A 19,901-nucleotide genomic window follows, 5' to 3' on the forward strand; every position below is an offset into this window, starting at 1 on the left:
AAGATACAAAAGACTATCATAAATTAAATGAAACTGTTCCACGAAAAGGTGCTTATGAAAATCATAACTGGCCTGCAGATCGAGTTGAAATGGTAATATAACTTGGCAGTCCGAATGGAGAAGGCTGCCCCTGATGCAGCCTTTTACCAGCAACTACAGGAGTATAATGGCTGAATGTACCAAGACCAGCAGCTGGAGAAGGGTCTTCTTCAGGATAGGCTCTCTCTGGTTCCCTCGAGTCATGTATGTCTTAAATATGTAATCAAACAGTGAGCGTAAAAGCATCAGACAAGCTCAGTACATATAGTTGATTTGATTAAAACACAGTGTCTATATGGAAAAATACACGTTTCAACATTTCAACCAATCGATTGGGCAAAAAAAATTAAGAAACGGGCAACTCTCGGTTGCTCAAGATTTTATTTTAACCGGGGACTGCCCTATGGGACTCTCACGAACATGAGCCGGGGACTGCCCTATGAGACTCTCACGAACATTAGCCGGGGACTGCCCTATGAGACTCTCACGAACATTAGCCGGGGACTGCCCTATGAGACTCTCACGAACATTAGCCGGGGACTGCCCTATGAGACTCTCACGAACATTAGCCGGGGACTGCCCTATGAGACTCTCACGAACATTAGCCGGGGACTGCCCTATGAGACTCTCACGAACATGAGCCGGGGACTGCCCTATGAGACTCTCACAAACATGAGCCGGGGACTGCCCTATGAGACTCTCACGAACATGAGCCGGGGACTGCCCTATGAGACTCTCACGAACATGAGCCGGGGACTGCCCTATGAGACTCTCACGAACATGAGCCGGGGACTGCCCTATGAGACTCTCACGAACATGAGACGGGGACTGCCCTATGAGACTCTCACGAACATGAGACGGGGACTGCCCTATGAGACTCTCACGAACATGAGACGGGGACTGCCCTATGAGACTCTCTCGAACATGAGACGGGACTGCCCTATGAGACTCTCACGAACATGAGCCGGGGACTGCCCTATGAGACTCTCACGAACATGAGCCGGGGACTGCCCTATGAGACTCTCACGAACATGAGTCGGGGACTGCCCTATGAGACTCTCACGAACATGAGCCAGGGACTTCCCTATGAGACTCTCACGAACATGAGCCGGGGACTGCCCTATGAGACTCTCACGAACATGAGCCGGGGACTGCCCTATGAGACTCTCACGAACATGAGCCGGGGACTGCCCTATGAGACTCTCACGAACATGAGCCGGGGACTTCCCTATGAGACTCTCACGAACATGAGCCGGGGACTGCCCTATGAGACTCTCACGAACATGAGCCGGGGACTTCCCTATGAGACTCTCACGAACATGAGCCGGGGACTGCCCTATGAGACTCTCACGAACATGAGACGGGACTGCCCTATAAGACTCTCACGAACATGAGACGGGACTGCCCTATAAGACTCTCACGAACATGAGCCGGGGACTGCCCTATGAGACTCTCACGAACATGAGACGGGACTGCCCTATAAGACTCTCACGAACATGAGACGGGACTGCCCTATAAGACTCTCACGAACATGAGCCGGGGACTGCCCTATGAGACTCTCACGAACATGAGACGGGACTGCCCTATGAGACTAACGAACATGAGCCGGAGACTGCCCTATGAGACTAACGAACATGAGCCGGGGGACTGCCCTATGAGACTCTCACGAACATGAGCGAGGGACTGCCCTATGAGACTAACGAACATGAGTCGGGGACTGCCCTATTAGACTCTCACGAACATGAGACGGGGACTTACATATGATACTAACGAACATGAGCCAGGGACTGCCCTATTAGACTCTCACGAACATGAGACGGGGACTTACCTATGATACTAACGAACATGAGCCGGGGACTGCCCTATGAGACTAACGAACATGAGCCAGGGACTGCCCTATGAGACTCTCACGAACATGAGCCGGGGACTGCCCTATGAGACTAACGAACATGAGCCAGGGACTGCCCTATGAGACTAACGAACATGAGCCAGGGACTGCCCTATGAGACTAACGAACATGAGTCGGGGACTGCCCTATTAGACTCTCACGAACATGAGACGGGGACTTACATATGATACTAACGAACATGAGCCAGGGACTGCCCTATTAGACTCTCACGAACATGAGACGGGGACTTACCTATGATACTAACGAACATGAGCCGGGGACTGCCCTATGAGACTAACGAACATGAGCCAGGGACTGCCCTATGAGACTCTCACGAACATGAGCCGGGGACTGCCCTATGAGACTAACGAACATGAGCCAGGGACTGCCCTATGAGACTAACGAACATGAGCCAGGGACTGCCCTATGAGACTAACGAACATGAGTCGGGGACTGCCCTATTAGACTCTCACGAACATGAGACGGGGACTTACCTATGATACTCTCACGAACATGAGCCGGGGACTGCCCTATGAGACTAACGAACATGAGTCGGGGACTGCCCTATTAGACTCTCACGAACATGAGACGGGGACTTACCTATGATACTAACGAACATGAGCCGGGGACTGCACCTATGAGACTAACAAACATGAGCCGGGGACTGCCCTATGACACTCTCACGAACATGAGCCGGGGACTGCCCTATGAGACTAACGAACATGAGTCAAGGACTGCCCTATGAGACTAACGAACATGAGCCAGGGACTGCCCTATGAGACTAACGAACATGAGCCAGGGACTGCCCTATGAGACTAACGAACATGAGTCAGGGACTGCCCTATGAGACTAACAAACATGAGCCGGGGACTGCCCTATGAGACTAACGAACATGAGCCGGGGACTGCCCTATGAGACTAACGAACATGAGCCGGAGACTGCCCTATGAGACTAACGAACATGAGCCGGGGACTGCCCTATGAGACTAACGAACATGAGTCGGGGACTTCCCTATGAGACTAACGAACATGAGCCGGGGACTGCCCTATGAGACTAACGAACATGAGACGGGGACTTACCTATGAGACTAACGAACATGAGACGGGGACTTACCTATGAGACTAACGAACATGAGCCAGGGACTGCGCTATGAGACTAACGAACATGAGCCGGGGACTGCCCTATGACACTCTCACGAACATGAGCCGGGGACTGCCCTATGAGACTAAAGAACATGAGCCGGGGACTGCCCTATTAGACTCTCACGAACATGAGACGGGGACTTACCTATGAGACTAACGAACATGAGCCGGGGACTGCCCTATGACACTCTCACGAACATGAGCCGGGGACTGCCCTATGATACTAACAAACATGAGCCGGGGACTTCCCTATGAGACTAACGAACATGAGCCAGGGACTGCCCTATGAGACTAACGAACATGAGACAGGGACTGCCCTATGAGACTAACGAACACGAGTCTCAGTTTTGCTCTACGCCCTCCTCAAGCTGTAGGATGCCCACAAGACTCGTCTGAAGGTAGCCTGGTATCAGTTTATTTTTTTAAGAATGGAAGTGTGTGTGTGTGTGTATATATATATATATATATAAGTCATTTAGTGCCAAAAAATGTTAAATATGGGGGGATAATATTCTGAACTTATATATCTGACACTTTAAAAAACAAACTTCCTTTTAGATAGATTTTTTAAATTATTTTTCCCCATGTATGAATCTGTTTTTCCAATGTGTTTCTATGGGCTAATAGCAGTAACGCCATATTTAATGGGGCGGCAGGGTAGCCTAGTGGTTAGAGTGTTGGACTAGTAACCGAAAGATTGCAAGTTCAAATCCCCAAGCTGACAAGGTACAAATCTGTCGTTCTGCCCCTGAACAGGCAGTTAACCCACTGTTCCTAGGCCGTCATTGTAAATAAGAATTTGTTCTTAACTGACTTGCCAGGTTAAATAAAGGTAAAAAAAAACATGTTTAATCAAGCATTTGTCCTATACCTAAAAAGGGGACCTAAAATTCGAATAGCTAAATGTTCCTTGGTATCTTAAAAAAATTCCACGTTAGTTTAGAATGTTTTCATGATTTAAAAAAATTACTTGAGAAATACTGCACCAAACATCTTAGGGCGTAAAATTTAGCTCTAAGATATATGATAAAAACGTCAAAATGTATGATTTCTTGAGGAAGAGTATACTGGCTACGGTGTCTCAAAATTGATAAATGAAATTTTGGGGTAAAAAGCCAACTCGGCTCCTTCATTAATTTAATCAGATGGCTCATTCATTACAAAGCCCACTGATATTGCAAACTACTTTAATGACTTTTTCATTGGCAAGATAAGCAAACATAGGGATGACATGCCAGCAACAAACACTGACACTACACATCCAAGTATATCAGACCAAATTATGAAAGACAAGAATTGTACTTTTGAATTCCGTAAAGTCAGTGTGGAAGAGGTGAAAAAAATTGTCTATCAACTATGACAAGCCACCGGTGTCTTACAATCTGGATGGAAAATTACTGAGGATAATAGCGGACGATATTGACACTCCTATTTGTCACATCTTCAATTTAAGCCTACTAGAACGTGTGTGCCCTCAGGCCTGGAGAGCAGTTAGTCATTCCGCTACCCAAGAATAGTAAAGCCCCCTTTACTGGCTGAAACAGCCAACCTTTAGCAAACTAATTTCCGCTGCTTGGGCACCTACAATTTTCTATGGAGAAGAAGTCTACGCCCCTTCGTCAGGTGATTGGTCAAAAGAAGAGATTCTTCAATAAAATCTTTGTTGTCATTCAACGAGAGAACTTGTTCTCATGCACAAAAAAAAAGCATTGATAAAAAAATACTGTCACCAAACATCTTAGTTAGATGTCAAACTGCGCGACTAACATCTCTTCGGCAGAAACGTCAAAAATTAATGACATTTCTTGAGTTACCTTAGATTAATTCAGACTATTATTTCAAGAAAGTGAATACTGGCTACGGCGTCTCAAAATAGACAAACGGTACTAATTGACGTCTTTTCCCCTCGTATTTCAAGTATGCTCTTGGGGGAATCCCCGCGGACATATTTGTCGTTAGTCCAACGATTGGACAAACAAGGGAAGTCCGCAACGTAAGCCCCTCAGCCCTCGTTTTTGATCGAGTTTACAATTATTTTCACTTCGGGGCCTGAAATTCCCCATAATTCAATTCGCGATGATTGTACATCCGCTAAGAAAAGTCGGCCAAAACGTAAAACCTCAATATGGAGAAGTTAACATACAAATCTAAGTTCAAACTAATGTAAATACATTTGAAATTGTGCTACTAATGCACAAACACGTCACGTAAATGTAATTGTGTATTTGTTTGGTTAGTTTTGGGAAATTGTAGAAATAAAACATGTTCCTTCTTCAGAAGTTCCAGCTAGGCAGGCTAACATTTGCTAATTCGTTTTCTAGCTATCATACAGTAGGCCAATATTCATAATTATATATTTAATGTAAGTAGACATGCAATCACAAGTGACTTTAGCGCAAATAAACCCACAAACTACCGGTGGCTGAAAACACAATCATTGCGGGACAAACGAGTGACGATTTCCAGACAAGGGCGGTCCATTTACAATTCCTCCCTTCCTCTCCCTGCAAGTGTGTACTCATCAAATGTCATCAGAGGTGGCCACCTAATTTGCGGGTGTGGCTTTTAGGTGTTTGGAATTCAGACAAAGTATTTTAAGGGAATATAAGAGCACATTCGTTCGGGTCAGCAAGGCGCTAGACGAACTGAAGCATGGCGACTCATTTAGTCCATTATAGGGATAATAACTAGCCAGTCTTGCTTATTATCACAGGTTAGCTAGCTATTCTCCCATAGCAAAAATAGCAAAAGCGAATTATTTACAGACCATAGTAGGTCATGTTCTAAGCGTAGTAACGTTAACTAGCTGGCTACTTCCATGATTGGAAGCTGGGATACAAACAGTAGGGGATGTTAGCCAGTTAGCATTAGTTAGCCAGTTAACATTGGTTAGCTAACTGAAACAAATACTAGTTAGTTGCACACTAGCAAACTGTGCGATCGCCCTTTCTAATAAACATTTATCATGAACTAGGTTTATGAGATTAATTTACCCAACCTGTTTGCGATGTTGCATTTGTTCTTCTGTAGCTAAATAAGATGGGATTCATGTTGAAGCAGTGAGTTGGTCAGTCGGACATTTTAAACCATGGCACCAATATCAAAGAGGATGTTTCAGTGTGGCTCCGCTACCTGCGCCACAAATAGCGTGACTAGACAACCAACAAACCAACCAACCATCAACAACATTGTCGCTAACTAACAACTTCCACCTGGATGGTCTTCTGTGGGGAGTTAGTCTGAGCACCAGTCTGTATGCTGTCAGAGAGGAAGAGGCGAAGCGAGAGGTTTTACTCCGACACAAATATACACAGGGTCGTTGCAATATGTCCACGAACATAAGGCCACGAAGTGAGAGTGAGAGAGGGGGGGGGTTGTTGTTGTTATTGCTCATTTGTTACGTGAGGCTTATTTGATCGAATTCAAGTTTCATAATGATTAAGTTGTTACGAATGCACTGATAATAGTGGACACACATGTGGCCTTCCGGCAACTTTGGAGAAAAACAATTTAGGTTATATTGGAGTTGTGCCCGTTGTCATAGCGGGATAATAAGGGATAATCATGGATATCACCAGTTTTAGCATAGACATTGCCATTGAGCGCTTCCTTATTTTTAAAGTAGTCAACTGGGTGGGTTTTCATACGTTGGAAGCGATCAGCCAATGAAGAAAATTAACTACTTTAAAATGTTGTCACAGACGTTAAAATAGCAAAGACACAAAGATCAGTCCTGTATCTCAATGGTCTGTGGTTCACAGCGTATCTGCCGTTTCATTGGATAGAATGGTCCCACCTGATCTCGGCTCCTCCCACCTTTGAGGACATGTATTTCCATTGTTACAGTCACTCGAATAGCTTGTCAATATAATAGGCAATCATTGGTAATAAACGCCATTGTGAAGCAGGCAAGAATAACAAAGTACTTCCGGGTCATGGACTTTTGGAACGGTTCAGAATAAATCCTGTCCTTATACTATGTTATTTAATAATTATGGAACATGTATTATACCTCTTACCATACAAATAAAAGTATTTCTATAAGATATTGGTTTATTTAAAAAAATGTTCAAACCTAAATGGTCATTTTTGTGTCCTGAGTGTTACGGACTGCTGTGGACAACTGTTTTTCAAGACAAGCCATGTATCCTGACATTTTTAATCGGAAATCAATTGTATAATTGTTTTTCTCCAACCGTGGGTCCTGCTCATTCCCACCTACCTTGGCTCCTCTGGTCCTTGAGTCTACACATGGACCCCTTCCCCCTTTTACTGTGACACAACATAGACATTTTGTAAGATGACATATATTTATTTTTAACCAGGCAAGTCAGTAAAGAACAAATTCTTATTTACAATGACGCCAATTTTTTATTTTATTTTTTTATTTCACCTTTATTTAACCAGGTAGGCCAGTTGAGAACACCTTTATTTAACCAGGTAGGCCAGTTGAGAACACCTTTATTTAACCAGGTAGGCCAGTTGAGAACACCTTTATTTAACCAGGTAGGCCAGTTGAGAACACCTTTATTTAACCAGGTAGGCCAGTTGAGAACACCTTTATTTAACCAGGTAGGCCAGTTGAGAACACCTTTATTTAACCAGGTAGGCCAGTTGAGAACACCTTTATTTAACCAGGTAGGCCAGTTGAGAACACCTTTATTTAACCAGGTAGGCCAGTTGAGAACAAGTTCTCATTTGCAACTGCGACCTGGCCAAGATAAAGCATAGCAGTGTGAGCATACAACAAAGAGTTACACATGGAGTAAACAATTAACAAGTCAATAACACAGTAGAAAACAAAGGGGGGGTCTATATACAATGTGTGCAAAAGGCATGAGGAGGTAGGCAAATAATTACAATTTTGCAGATTAACACTGGAGTGATAAAAGATCAGATGGTCATGTACAGGTAGAGATATTGGTGTGCAGAAGAGCAGAAAAGTAAATAAATAAAAACAGTATGGGGATGAGGTAGGTGAAAAGGGTGGGCTATTTACCAATAGACTATGTACAGCTGCAGCGATCGGTTAGCTGCTCAGATAGCTGATGTTTGAAGTTGGTGAGGGAGATAAAAGTCTCCAACTTCAGCGATTTTTGCAATTCGTTCCAGTCACAGGCAGCAGAGTACTGGAACGAAAGGCGGCCAAATGAGGTGTTGGCTTTAGGGATGATCAGTGAGATACACCTGCTGGAGCGCGTGCTACGGATGGGTGTTGCCATCGTGACCAGTGAGCTGAGATAAGGCAGAGCTTTACCTAGCATAGACTTGTAGATGACCTGGAGCCAGTGGGTCTGGCGACGAATATGTAGCGAGGGCCAGCCGACTAGAGCATACAAGTCGCAGTGGTGGGTGGTATAAGGTGCTTTAGTGACAAAACGGATGGCACTGTGATAGACTGCATCCAGTTTGCTGAGTAGAGTGTTGGAAGCCATTTTGTAGATGACATCGCCGAAGTCGAGGATCGGTATGCATGTCCAATATGAAAAAAAATATGAAAAAAAAACTACTGAACATCCTGCAGTACAAAATAACAATGGGATTTCAATGTTTCCTGAAGTGTATTTTATAATTATCAATATTAAACAGAATGATACAGGTTTATTTTATTGGTATTACTGTGTAATCATTCCTTTTATTGGTATTACTCCCTTTAATGCAGTTAATGGCCAATGCTATAATACTTGTGCTATTCACTTTTTCCTTTTTTGTTTAACAAAATTCTAAGTCAACTAACAGTTTCTAAATAAAATGTTATGAATTTTGACCATTTGTATAATTTACCATCTTCATTGCGGGACTTAAGGGAAATTGTCGAGGTCGAGGCCTTATTCTTCCTAGGTCCTCGCTCATTACAGCATTTAGTAGCTTGTGTCCCGGGCATTCCGTGCGTTTGCATGACACCTCCCCTTCCGCACATGTAACACCTTGTCTTTACCTAGTCTACAAAGATATTGGAACGACAGCTAGATCCTGGGCCGGATTAGTTTGTAAGTGAAAATCCATTTGTCCCGAGTCGTTCAATGTAATCACCATGCACTTACATTTATCATTTAGCTGCTACTCTTATCCAGAGCTTATGCTTGGGAATAAAAACAGCAATATTTCAAGACTGATAAAATGGGAGTTTTATTTCTGTAACAGAGCAATTTATAGCAATAAAATAGTCTGATGTTACAATAAGAAATACACTTCCTTACAATCCACAATGTATTCTTCTTAGAGAGAGTTTCTTTTCACCAATGGATCAATGACAGATCCCTACTAGATGACTTGGTTTACTTGACATCACCATCTTATTTGTCCCCCATCCAATCAGGAAACAGAAGAGCAAGTAATTGTAGGTATTAATGTATCTGAATAAGGACAATGTTCCCGTAGCCACGTGATGTGAATAAGAACTATGTTCCCGTAGTGATGTGCGTATATTTACTGGTAAATTGACATTGGGGGGGGGGGAGTACAGTGCAGTGCAGTACTTACTATTGTATAAGTATATACTGAGAAGGTAAATAAGGTTGGTCTGCAAGTAACGGAGGGGTCGGAGGGAGACATTCGGTATGTTTACATATTCAAGACCTTCTTGACTGAGAAGATGATGTCTTTGATCTGAGGTACACTGTGGTCCTCCAGGATCTTAGCGTAGGGCATAGGGATGTCGACACCGGTCACGCGGACTGCAGGGGCATCCAGGTAGTTGAAGGCTGGGCCTGGAAACAGGACAGATCGTTGTTAAACATAAACCCTGAGAATGACTTGTCTGTGTGTGTTTTTAATAGTCATAACTCAGAAAAACACACACCCATGTATGTATTCCTACAATTAGCATAATACAACTTCAGGTTGCTTTATGGGCTGTTTTCCCAGATACAGATTAAGCCTAACGTACCGGAGTGATCTGGGAAAACTGCCCATAACGCTCTGTTCACTCGGTTTGAAGGCAATGACATAACCCATCCACACAGTGCATTCAGAAAGGATTCAGACCTCTCAACTTTTTCCACATTTTGCTACATTACAACTTTATTTAAAAAATCTATTAAATTATTTCCCCCCCTCAATCTACACACAATACCCAATAATGACCACACAAAAACAGGGTTGTAGAACTGCTTGTAAAAAATAAATATAACATTTACATAAATATTCAGACCCTTTACTCAGTACTTTGTTGAAGCACCTTTGGCAGCGATTACAGCCTCAAGTCTTCTTGGGTGTGACACTACATGCTTGGCACACCTATATTTGGGGAGTTTCTCTCATTCTTCTCTGCAGATCCTCTCAAGCTCGGTCAGGTTGGATGGGGAGCGTCGCTGCACAGCTATTTTTCAGGTCTCTCCAGAGATGTTAGATCGGGTTCAAGTCTGGGCTCTGGCTGGGCCACTCAAGGACTTCAGAGACTTGTCCCGAAACCACTCCTGCGTGGTCTTGGCTGTGTGCTTCTGATCGATGTCCTGTTGGAAGGTGAATTGTCACCTCGGTCTGAGGTCCTGAGCAGGTTTTCATCAAGGATCTCTGTACTTTGCTCCGTTCATCTTTCCTTCGATCCTGACCAGTCTGCCAGTCCCTGCCGCTGAAAAACATCCCAACAGCATGATGCTGCCACCACCATGTTTCACCGTAGGGATGGTGCCAGGTTTCCTTCAGATGTGACACTTGGCATTCAGGCCAAATAGTTCAATCTTGGTTTCATCAGACCAGAGAATCTTGTTTCTCATGGTCAGAGAGTCCTTTAGGACTCTCCAAGTGGGCTGTCATGTGCCTTTTCCTGAAGAGTGGTTTCCGTCTGGCCACTCTACCATAAAGGCCTGATTGGTGGAGTGCTGCAAAGATGGTTGTCCTTCTGGAAGGTTCTAGACCCCTTCCCTTTTTCCACATTTTGCTACGTTACAGCCTTATTCTAAAATAGATTAAGTCATTTTCTTCCCACATCAATCTACAGAATGTGATTTCAGTTTATTTTTAACACTTTGCAAAAATGTATTTTTAAAAAAGAAGAACATTTTAGCTTTGTAATTTTGGGGTAGTGTGTGTAGATTGATGAGGGGAAAAAGGCTGTAATTTTGGGGTAGTGTGTGTAGATTGATGAGGGGAAAAAGGCTGTAATGTTTAAAACAAGTCCAGGTCTGAATACTTTCTGAACACACTAAATAACTGATATAACCTACCGCGTTCTCTCTTCCTTCAAACTACCCAGGAGTTCTATTGGCTGCTTAGCATTCAGCAAACAAGAGCGTGCATCCCTCGTCGAATAGTCTATTGGTATAAGAAACGCTAACAAAAATAATGTCCAGCAACCTATTCTAGTCTAGCTTTTCCTGCATGGGACTCCAAGAGCTAATGAGCGTTTCAGTTAAAGAGACAGGCCAGTGGAGGACAAGGAAAGGTGAAGGGGATACTGAGTCAGTTGTACAACGCATTCAGAGGCCTGAGGTGGGCTGTCCGTCCGTCTGTCCCTCCATCCCGAGGTGGGCTGTCCGTCCGTCCCTCCATCCCGAGGTGGGCTGTCCGTCCGTCTGTCCCTCCGTCCCGAGGTGGGCTGTCCGTCCGTCCCGAGGTGGGCTGTCCGTCCGTCCCGAGGTGGGCTGTCCGTCCGTCCCGAGGTGGGCTGTCCGTCCGTCCCGAGGTGGGCTGTCCGTCCGTCCCGAGGTGGGCTGTCCGTCCGTCCCGAGGTGGGCTGTCCGTCCGTCCCGAGGTGGGCTGTCCGTCCGTCCCGAGGTGGGCTGTCCGTCCGTCCCGAGGTGGGCTGTCCGTCCGTCCCGAGGTGGGCTGTCCGTCCGTCCCGAGGTGGGCTGTCCGTCCCTCCCGAGGTGGGCTGTCCGTCCCTCCCGAGGTGGGCTGTCCGTCCCGAGGTGGGCTGTCCGTCCCGAGGTGGGCTGTCCGTCCCGAGGTGGGCTGTCCGTCCGTCCCTCCGTCCCGAGGTGGGCTGTCCGTCCGTCCCTCCGTCCCGAGGTGGGCTGTCCGTCCGTCCCTCCGTCCCGAGGTGGGCTGTCCGTCCGTCCCTCCGTCCCGAGGTGGGCTGTCCGTCCCTCCGTCCCGAGGTGGGCTGTCCGTCCGTCCCTCCGTCCCGAGGTGGGCTGTCCCTCCGTCCCGAGGTGGGCTGTCCGTCCGTCCCTCCGTCCAGAGGTGGGCTGTCCGTCCGTCCCTCCGTCCAGAGGTGGGCTGTCCGTCCGTCCCTCCGTCCAGAGGTGGGCTGTCCGTCCGTCCCTCCGTCCAGAGGTGGGCTGTCCGTCCGTCCCGAGGTGGGCTGTCCGTCCGTCCCTCCGTCCCGAGGTGGGCTGTCCGTCCGTCCCGAGGTGGGCTGTCCGTCCGTCCCGAGGTGGGCTGTCCGTCCGTCCCTCCCTCCGTCCCGAGGTGGGCTGTCCGTCCGTCCCTCCCTCCATCCCGAGGTGGGCTGTCCGTCCGTCCGTCCCGAGGTGGGCTGTCCGTCCGTCCGTCCGTCCCTCCGTCCCGAGGTGGGCTGTCCGTCCGTCCCGAGGTGGGCTGTCCGTCCGTCCCTCCGTCCCGAGGTGGGCTGCCCGTCCGTCCGTCCCTCCGTCCCGAGGTGGGCTGTCCGTCCGTCCGTCCGTCCGTCCCGAGGTGGGCTGTCCGTCCGTCCGTCCCGAGGTGGGCTGTCCGTCCGTCCGTCCCGAGGTGGGCTGTCCGTCCGTCCGTCCGTCCCGAGGTGGGCTGTCCGTCCGTCCGTCCGTCCCGAGGTGGGCTGTCCGTCCGTCCGTCCGTCCCGAGGTGGGCTGTCCGTCCGTCCGTCCGTCCCGAGGTGGGCTGTCCGTCCGTCCGTCCGTCCCGAGGTGGGCTGTCCGTCCGTCCGTCCGTCCCGAGGTGGGCTGTCCGTCCGTCCGTCCGTCCCGAGGTGGGCTGTCCGTCCGTCCGTCCGTCCCGAGGTGGGCTGTCCGTCCGTCCGTCCCTCCCGAGGTGGGCTGTCCGTCCGTCCGTCCCTCCCGAGGTGGGCTGTCCGTCCGTCCGTCCCGAGGTGGGCTGTCCGTCCGTCCGTCCGTCCCGAGGTGGGCCGTCCGTCCGTCCGTCCCGAGGTGGGCCGTCCGTCCGTCCGTCCCGAGGTGGGCCGTCCGTCCGTCCGGCCCGAGGTGGGCCGTCCCTCCCTCCGTCCCGAGGTGGGCCGTCCCTCCCTCCGTCCCGAGGTGGGCCGTCCGTCCCTCCGTCCCGAGGTGGGCCGTCCGTCCCTCCGTCCCGAGGTGGGCCGTCCGTCCCTCCGTCCCGAGGTGGGCCGTCCGTCCCTCCGTCCCGAGGTGGGCCCTCCGTCCCGAGGTGGGCCCTCCGTCCCGAGGTGGGCCCTCCGTCCCGAGGTGGGCCCTCCGTCCCGAGGTGGGCCCTCCGTCCCGAGGTGGGCCCTCCGTCCCGAGGTGGGCCCTCCGTCCCTCCGTCCCGAGGTGGGCCGTCCCGAGGTGGGGCCGTCCCGAGGTGGGCCGTCCCTCCCTCCGTCCCGAGGTGGGCCCTCCGTCCCGAGGTGGGCCCTCCGTCCCGAGGTGGGCCGTCCGTCCCTCCGTCCCGAGGTGGGCCGTCCGTCCCTCCGTCCCGAGGTGGGCCGTCCGTCCCTCCGTCCCGAGGTGGGCCGTCCGTCCCTCCGTCCCGAGGTGGGCCGTCCGTCCCTCCGTCCCGAGGTGGGCCGTCCGTCCCTCCGTCCCGAGGTGGGCCGTCCGTCCCTCCGTCCCGAGGTGGGCCGTCCGTCCCTCCGTCCCGAGGTGGGCCGTCCGTCCCTCCGTCCCGAGGTGGGCCGTCCGTCCCTCCGTCCCGAGGTGGGCCGTCCGTCCCTCCGTCCCTCCGTCCCGAGGTGGGCTGTCCGTCCCTCCGTCCCGAGGTGGGCTGTCCGTCCGTCCGTCCCTCCGTCCCGAGGTGGGCTGTCCGTCCCTCCCTCCGTCCCGAGGTGGGCTGTCCGTCCCTCCCTCCGTCCCGAGGTGGGCTGTCCGTCCCTCCCTCCTGAGGTGGGCTGTCCGTCCCTCCCTCCTGAGGTGGGCTGTCCGTCCCTCCATCCTGAGGTGGGCTGTCCGTCCCTCCATCCTGAGGTGGGCTGTCCGTCCCTCCATCCTGAGGTGGGCTGTCCGTCCCTCCATCCTGAGGTGGGCTGTCCGTCCCTCCATCCTGAGGTGGGCTGTCCGTCCCTCCATCCTGAGGTGGGCTGTCCGTCCCTCCATCCTGAGGTGGGCTGTCCGTCCCTCCATCCTGAGGTGGGCTGTCCGTCCCTCCATCCTGAGGTGGGCTGTCCGTCCCTCCATCCTGAGGTGGGCTGTCCGTCCCTCCATCCTGAGGTGGGCTGTCCGTCCCTCCATCCTGAGGTGGGCTGTCTGTCCCTCCACCCTGAGCATTAATGATTCATCATTCAGAGGCCGTAGAGATGGGTCGTCAGTCCCCACCCTGAGCATTAATGATTCATCATCAGAGGCCGTAGAGATGGGTCGTCAGTCCCCAACCTGAGCATTAATGATTCATCATCAGAGGCCGTAGAGATGGGTCGTCAGTCCCCAACCTGAGCATTAATGATTCATCATCAGAGGCCGTAGAGATGGGTCGTCAGTCCCCACCCTGAGCATTAATGATTCATCATTTAGAGGCCGTAGAGAAGCCAGATTTAGGCATCACATCTAATGTAACAGTTCCATTTCACGCCCTGCTGTTCATATAAATACTTTATTATAATTTACTGGTTTCTCTCAGTTATTTATCCTGGGAAAGGGGACTGGTTTTAGGAGGTAAATCCCAGTAACCAGGTTCCCACCCTCCATAACACCAGACCTGTACTGCCCCCCCCCTCCCAACACCAGACCTGTACTGGCCCCCCAAATATTTTTTAAATCAATTTGCCAAAATGTCACATGCTTCCACATATCAGTGCACCAACCTACAATTACAAAACGTTTTATAAGAACAAATAAAGCCTCACCTTGCAAATTAGCAACAACAACAACAACAACAACAACAACAATCCTCCCTTCATGGGCTTATCTTCATGGACAGATTTTGGGCAGAGTAAAATCTCTCGATTCGCCTCTTCCACTACGGTATATTTCACATCGCACTACAAAGACGTAGCTGTAATGTATAATACAAGAGAACTTCAACGTACCCTCCATGACTCTGGCACAGATCTCAGCCCCCACTCCGTACTGGGGCCAGCCCCCCTCCACTGTGACCAGATGGCCGGTTTTCATCACACTGGCCTCAATGGTGTCCACATCCAGGGGCCGTATGGTGCGCAGGTTAACCACCTAGGAGGAGGAGGAGACAGAGCAGGTTAACCACCGAGGAGGAGGAGGAGACAGAGCAGGTTAACCACCGAGGAGGAGGAGGAGACAGAGCAGGTTAACCACCGAGGAGGAGGAGGAGACAGAGCAGGTTAACCACCGAGGAGGAGGAGGAGACAGAGCAGGTTAACCACCGAGGAGGAGGAGGAGACAGAGCAGGTTAACCACCGAGGAGGGCACAGAACAATACTTTAGAAATGTTGTACATTTTCAAAAACACTCGTCGACTGAAACCTCATTCCAGGGATTGTTTAAAGGTGCTATGCATCAATGGTCTACAGAACTTAAAATACAAAAAGATTTAATTACCTATACAGAGCCTTCAGAAGGTATTCACACCCCTTGACTGGTACTGAGCCTTCAGAAGGTATTCACACCCCTTGACTGGTACTGAGCCTTCAGAAGGTATTCACACCCCTTGACTGGTACTGAGCCTTCAGAAGGTATTCACACCCCTTGACTGGTACAGAGCCTTCAGAAGGTATTCACACCCCTTGACTGGTACAGAGCCTTCAGAAGGTATTCACACCCCTTGACTGGTACTGAGCCTTCAGAAGGTATTCAGACCCCTTGACTGGTACAGAGCCTTCAGAAGGTATTCACACCCCTTGACTGATACTGAGCCTTCAGAAGGTATTCACACCCCTTGACTGGTACAGAGTCTTCAGAAGGTATTCACACCCCTTGACTGGTACTGAGCCTTCAGAAGGTATTCACACCCCTTGACTGGTACTGAGCCTTCAGAAGGTATTCACACCCCTTGACTGATACTGAGCCTTCAGAAGGTATTCACACCCCTTGACTGGTACAGATCCTTCAGAAGGTATTCACACCCCTTGACTGGTACAGAGCCTTCAGAAGGTATTCACACCCCTTGACTGGTACTGAGCCTTCAGAAAGTATTCACACCCCTTGACTGGTACTGAGCCTTCAGAAGGTATTCACACCCCTTGACTGGTACAGAGCCTTCAGAAGGTATTCACACCCCTTGACTGGTACAGAGCTTTCAGAAAGTATTCACACCCCTTGACTGGTACTGAGCCTTCAGAAGGTATTCACACCCCTTGACTGGTACAGAGCCTTCAGAAAGTATTCACACCCCATTGACTGGTACTGAGCCTTCAGAAAGTATTCACACCCCTTGACTGGTACTGAGCCTTCAGAAGGTATTCACACCCCTTGACTGGTACAGAGCCTTCAGAAGGTATTCATACCCCTTGACTGGTACTGAGCCTTCAGAAGGTATTCACACCCCATTGACTGGTACTGAGCCTTCAGAAGGTATTCACACCCCTTGACTGGTACAGAGCCTTCAGAAGGTATTCACACCCCTTGACTGGTACAGAGCCTTCAGAAGGTATTCACACCCCTTGACTGGTACTGAGCCTTCAGAAGGTATTCACACCCCTTGACTGGTACAGAGCCTTCAGAGGGTATTCACACCCCTTGACTGGTACTGAGCCTTCAGAAGGTATTCACACCCCTTGACTGATACAGAGCCTTCAGAAGGTATTCACACCCCTTGACTGATACAGAGCCTTCAGAAGGTATTCACACCCCTTGACTGGTACAGAGCCTTCAGAAGGTATTCACACCCCTTGACTGGTACAGAGCCTTCAGAAGGTATTCACAAAGAAAAAAGAAAGCCCTTAACCAACAATGCAGTTAACAAAAATAAAAATAAAATAACGAGGCTATATACAGGGGGTACCAGTATAGAGTCAATGTGGAGGCTATATACAGGGGGTACTGGTACAGAGTCAATGTGGAGGCTATATACAGGGTGTTACGGTACAGAGTCAATGTGGAGGCTATATACAGGGGGTACCAGTATAGAGTCAATGTGGAGGCTATATACAGGGGGTACCAGTATAGAGTCAATGTGGAGGCTATATACAGGGGGTACTGGTACAGAGTCAATGTGGAGGCTATATACAGGGGGTACTGGTACAGAGTCAATGTGGAGGCTATATACAGGGTGTTACGGTACAGAGTCAATGTGGAGGCTATATACAGGGTATTACGGTACAGAGTCAATGTGGAGGCTATATACAGGGTATTACGGTACAGAGTCAATGTGGAGGCTATATACAGGGTATTACGGTACAGAGTCAATGTGGAGGCTATATACAGGGTATTACGGTACAGAGTCAATGTGGAGGCTATATACAGGGGGTACCGGTACAGAGTCCATGTGGAGGCTATATACAGGGGGTACCGGTACAGAGTCAATGTGGAGGCTATATACAGGGGGTACCGGTACAGAGTCAATGTGGAGGCTATATACAGGGGGTACCGGTACAGAGTCAATGTGGAGGCTATATACAGGGGGTACCGGTACAGAGTCAATGTGGAGGCTATATACAGGGGGTACTGGTATAGAGTCAATGTGGAGGCTATATACAGGGGGTACCGGTACAGAGTCAATGTGGAGGCTATATACAGGGGGTACCGGTACAGAGTCAATGTGGAGGCTATATACAGGGGGTACTGGTACAGAGTCAATGTGGAGGCTATATACAGGGGGTACCGGTACAGAGTCAATGTGGAGGCTATATACAGGGGGTACTGGTACAGAGTCAATGTGGAGGCTATATACAGTGGGTACTGGTACAGAGTCAATGTGGAGGCTATATACAGGGGGTACTGGTACAGAGTCAATGTGGAGGCTATATACAGGGGGTACTGGTACAGAGTCAATGTGGAGGCTATATACAGGGTGTACTGGTACAGAGTCAATGTGGAGGCTATATACAGGGGGTACTGGTACAGAGTCAATGTGGAGGCTATATACAGGGTATTACGGTACAGAGTCAATGTGGAGGCTATATACAGGGTATTACGGTACAGAGTCAATGTGGAGGCTATATACAGGGTGTACCGGTACAGAGTCAATGTGGAGGCTATATACAGGGTATTACGGTACAGAGTCAATGTGGAGGCTATATACAGGGTATTACGGTACAGAGTCAATGTGGAGGCTATATACAGGGTATTACGGTACAGAGTCAATGTGGAGGCTATATACAGGGTATTACGGTACAGAGTCAATGTGGAGGCTAAGTACAGGGTATTACGGTACAGAGTCAATGTGGAGGCTATATACAGGGTATTACGGTACAGAGTCAATGTGGAGGCTATATACAGGGTATTACGGTACAGAGTCAATGTGGAGGCTATATACAGGGGGTACTGGTACAGAGTCAATGTGGAGGCTATATACAGGGGGTACTGGTACCGAGTCAATGTGGAGGCTATATACAGGGGGTTACGGTACAGAGTCAATGTGGAGGCTATATACAGGGGGTTACGGTACAGAGTCAATGTGGAGGCTATATACAGGGGGTACTGGTACAGAGTCAATGTGGAGGCTATATACAGGGGGTACTGGTACAGAGTCAATGTGGAGGCTATATACAGGGGGTACTGGTACCGAGTCAATGTGGAGGCTATATACAGGGGGTTACGGTACAGAGTCAATGTGGAGGCTATATACAGGGTATTACGGTACAGAGTCAATGTGGAGGCTATATACAGGGTATTACGGTACAGAGTCAATATGGAGGCTATATACAGGGGGTTACGGTACAGAGTCAATGTGGAGGCTATATACAGGGGGTTACGGTACAGAGTCAATGTGGAGGCTATATACAGGGTGTTACGGTACAGAGTCAATGTGGAGGCTATATACAGGGGGTACTGGTACAGAGTCAATGTGGAGGCTATATACAGGGGGTACCGGTACAGAGGCAATGTGGAGGCTATATACAGGGGGTACCGGTACAGAGGCAATGTGGAGGCTATATACAGGGGGTACCGGTACAGAGGCAATGTGGAGGCTATATACAGGGGGTACCGGGTACAGAGGCAATGTGGAGGCTATATACAGGGGGTACCAGTACAGAGTCAATGTGGAGGGGTACAGGCTATATACAGGGGGTACTGGTACAGAGTCAATGTGGAGGCTATATACAGGGGGTACTGGTACAGAGTCAATGTGGAGGCTATATACAGGGGGTACTGGTACAGAGTCAATGTGGAGGCTATATACAGGGGGTACCAGTACAGAGTCAATGTGCAGGGGTACAGGCTATATACAGGGGGTACTAGTACAGAGTCAATGTGGAGGCTATATACAGGGGGTACTAGTACAGAGTCAATGTGGAGGCTATATACAGGGGGTACTGGTACCGAGGCAATGTGGAGGCTATATACACAACTCTGCCAGGACCTAGGATCAAGAGAGACGCTCAAGTGTTTTAGTACTATATCTCTTGACACAATGATGAAAATAATCATGGCCTCTAAACCTTCAAGCTGCATACTGGACCCTATTCCAACTAAACTACTGAAAGAGCTGCTTCCTGTGCTTGGCCCTCCTATGTTGAACATAATAAATGGCTCTCTATCCACTGGATGTGTACCAAACTCACTAAAAGTGGCAGTAATAAAGCCTCTCTTGAAAAAGCCAAACCTTGACCCAGAAAATATAAAAAACTATCGGCCTATATCGAATCTTCCATTCCTCTCAAAAATTTTAGAGAAGGCTGTTGCGCAGCAACTCACTGCCTTCCTGAA

The 19,901-nt window shown here is 49.1% G+C and overlaps 1 protein-coding gene across 1 annotated transcript in view; it reads right to left on the reverse strand.

Annotated features, from left to right (window-relative positions):
* Positions 1-9,173: 9,173 nt before the first annotated feature.
* Positions 9,174-19,901, reverse strand: part of LOC109881511 (pyruvate dehydrogenase E1 component subunit beta, mitochondrial-like) — a 57,465-nt gene continuing 46,737 nt past the window's right edge. The window contains exons 10-11 of the mRNA XM_020473661.2: positions 15,146-15,287; positions 9,174-9,779 (exon numbers count right to left, since the gene is read on the reverse strand). Coding sequence (XP_020329250.2) covers positions 9,634-9,779; positions 15,146-15,287 — 288 coding nt within the window. The 3' untranslated portion in view covers positions 9,174-9,633. The remainder of the gene's footprint in view (positions 9,780-15,145; positions 15,288-19,901) is intronic.

The sequence above is a fragment of the Oncorhynchus kisutch genome, linkage group LG1 (assembly GCF_002021735.2).
Source record: "Oncorhynchus kisutch isolate 150728-3 linkage group LG1, Okis_V2, whole genome shotgun sequence".
In the NCBI taxonomy this organism is placed as follows: Eukaryota; Metazoa; Chordata; class Actinopteri; order Salmoniformes; family Salmonidae; genus Oncorhynchus; species Oncorhynchus kisutch.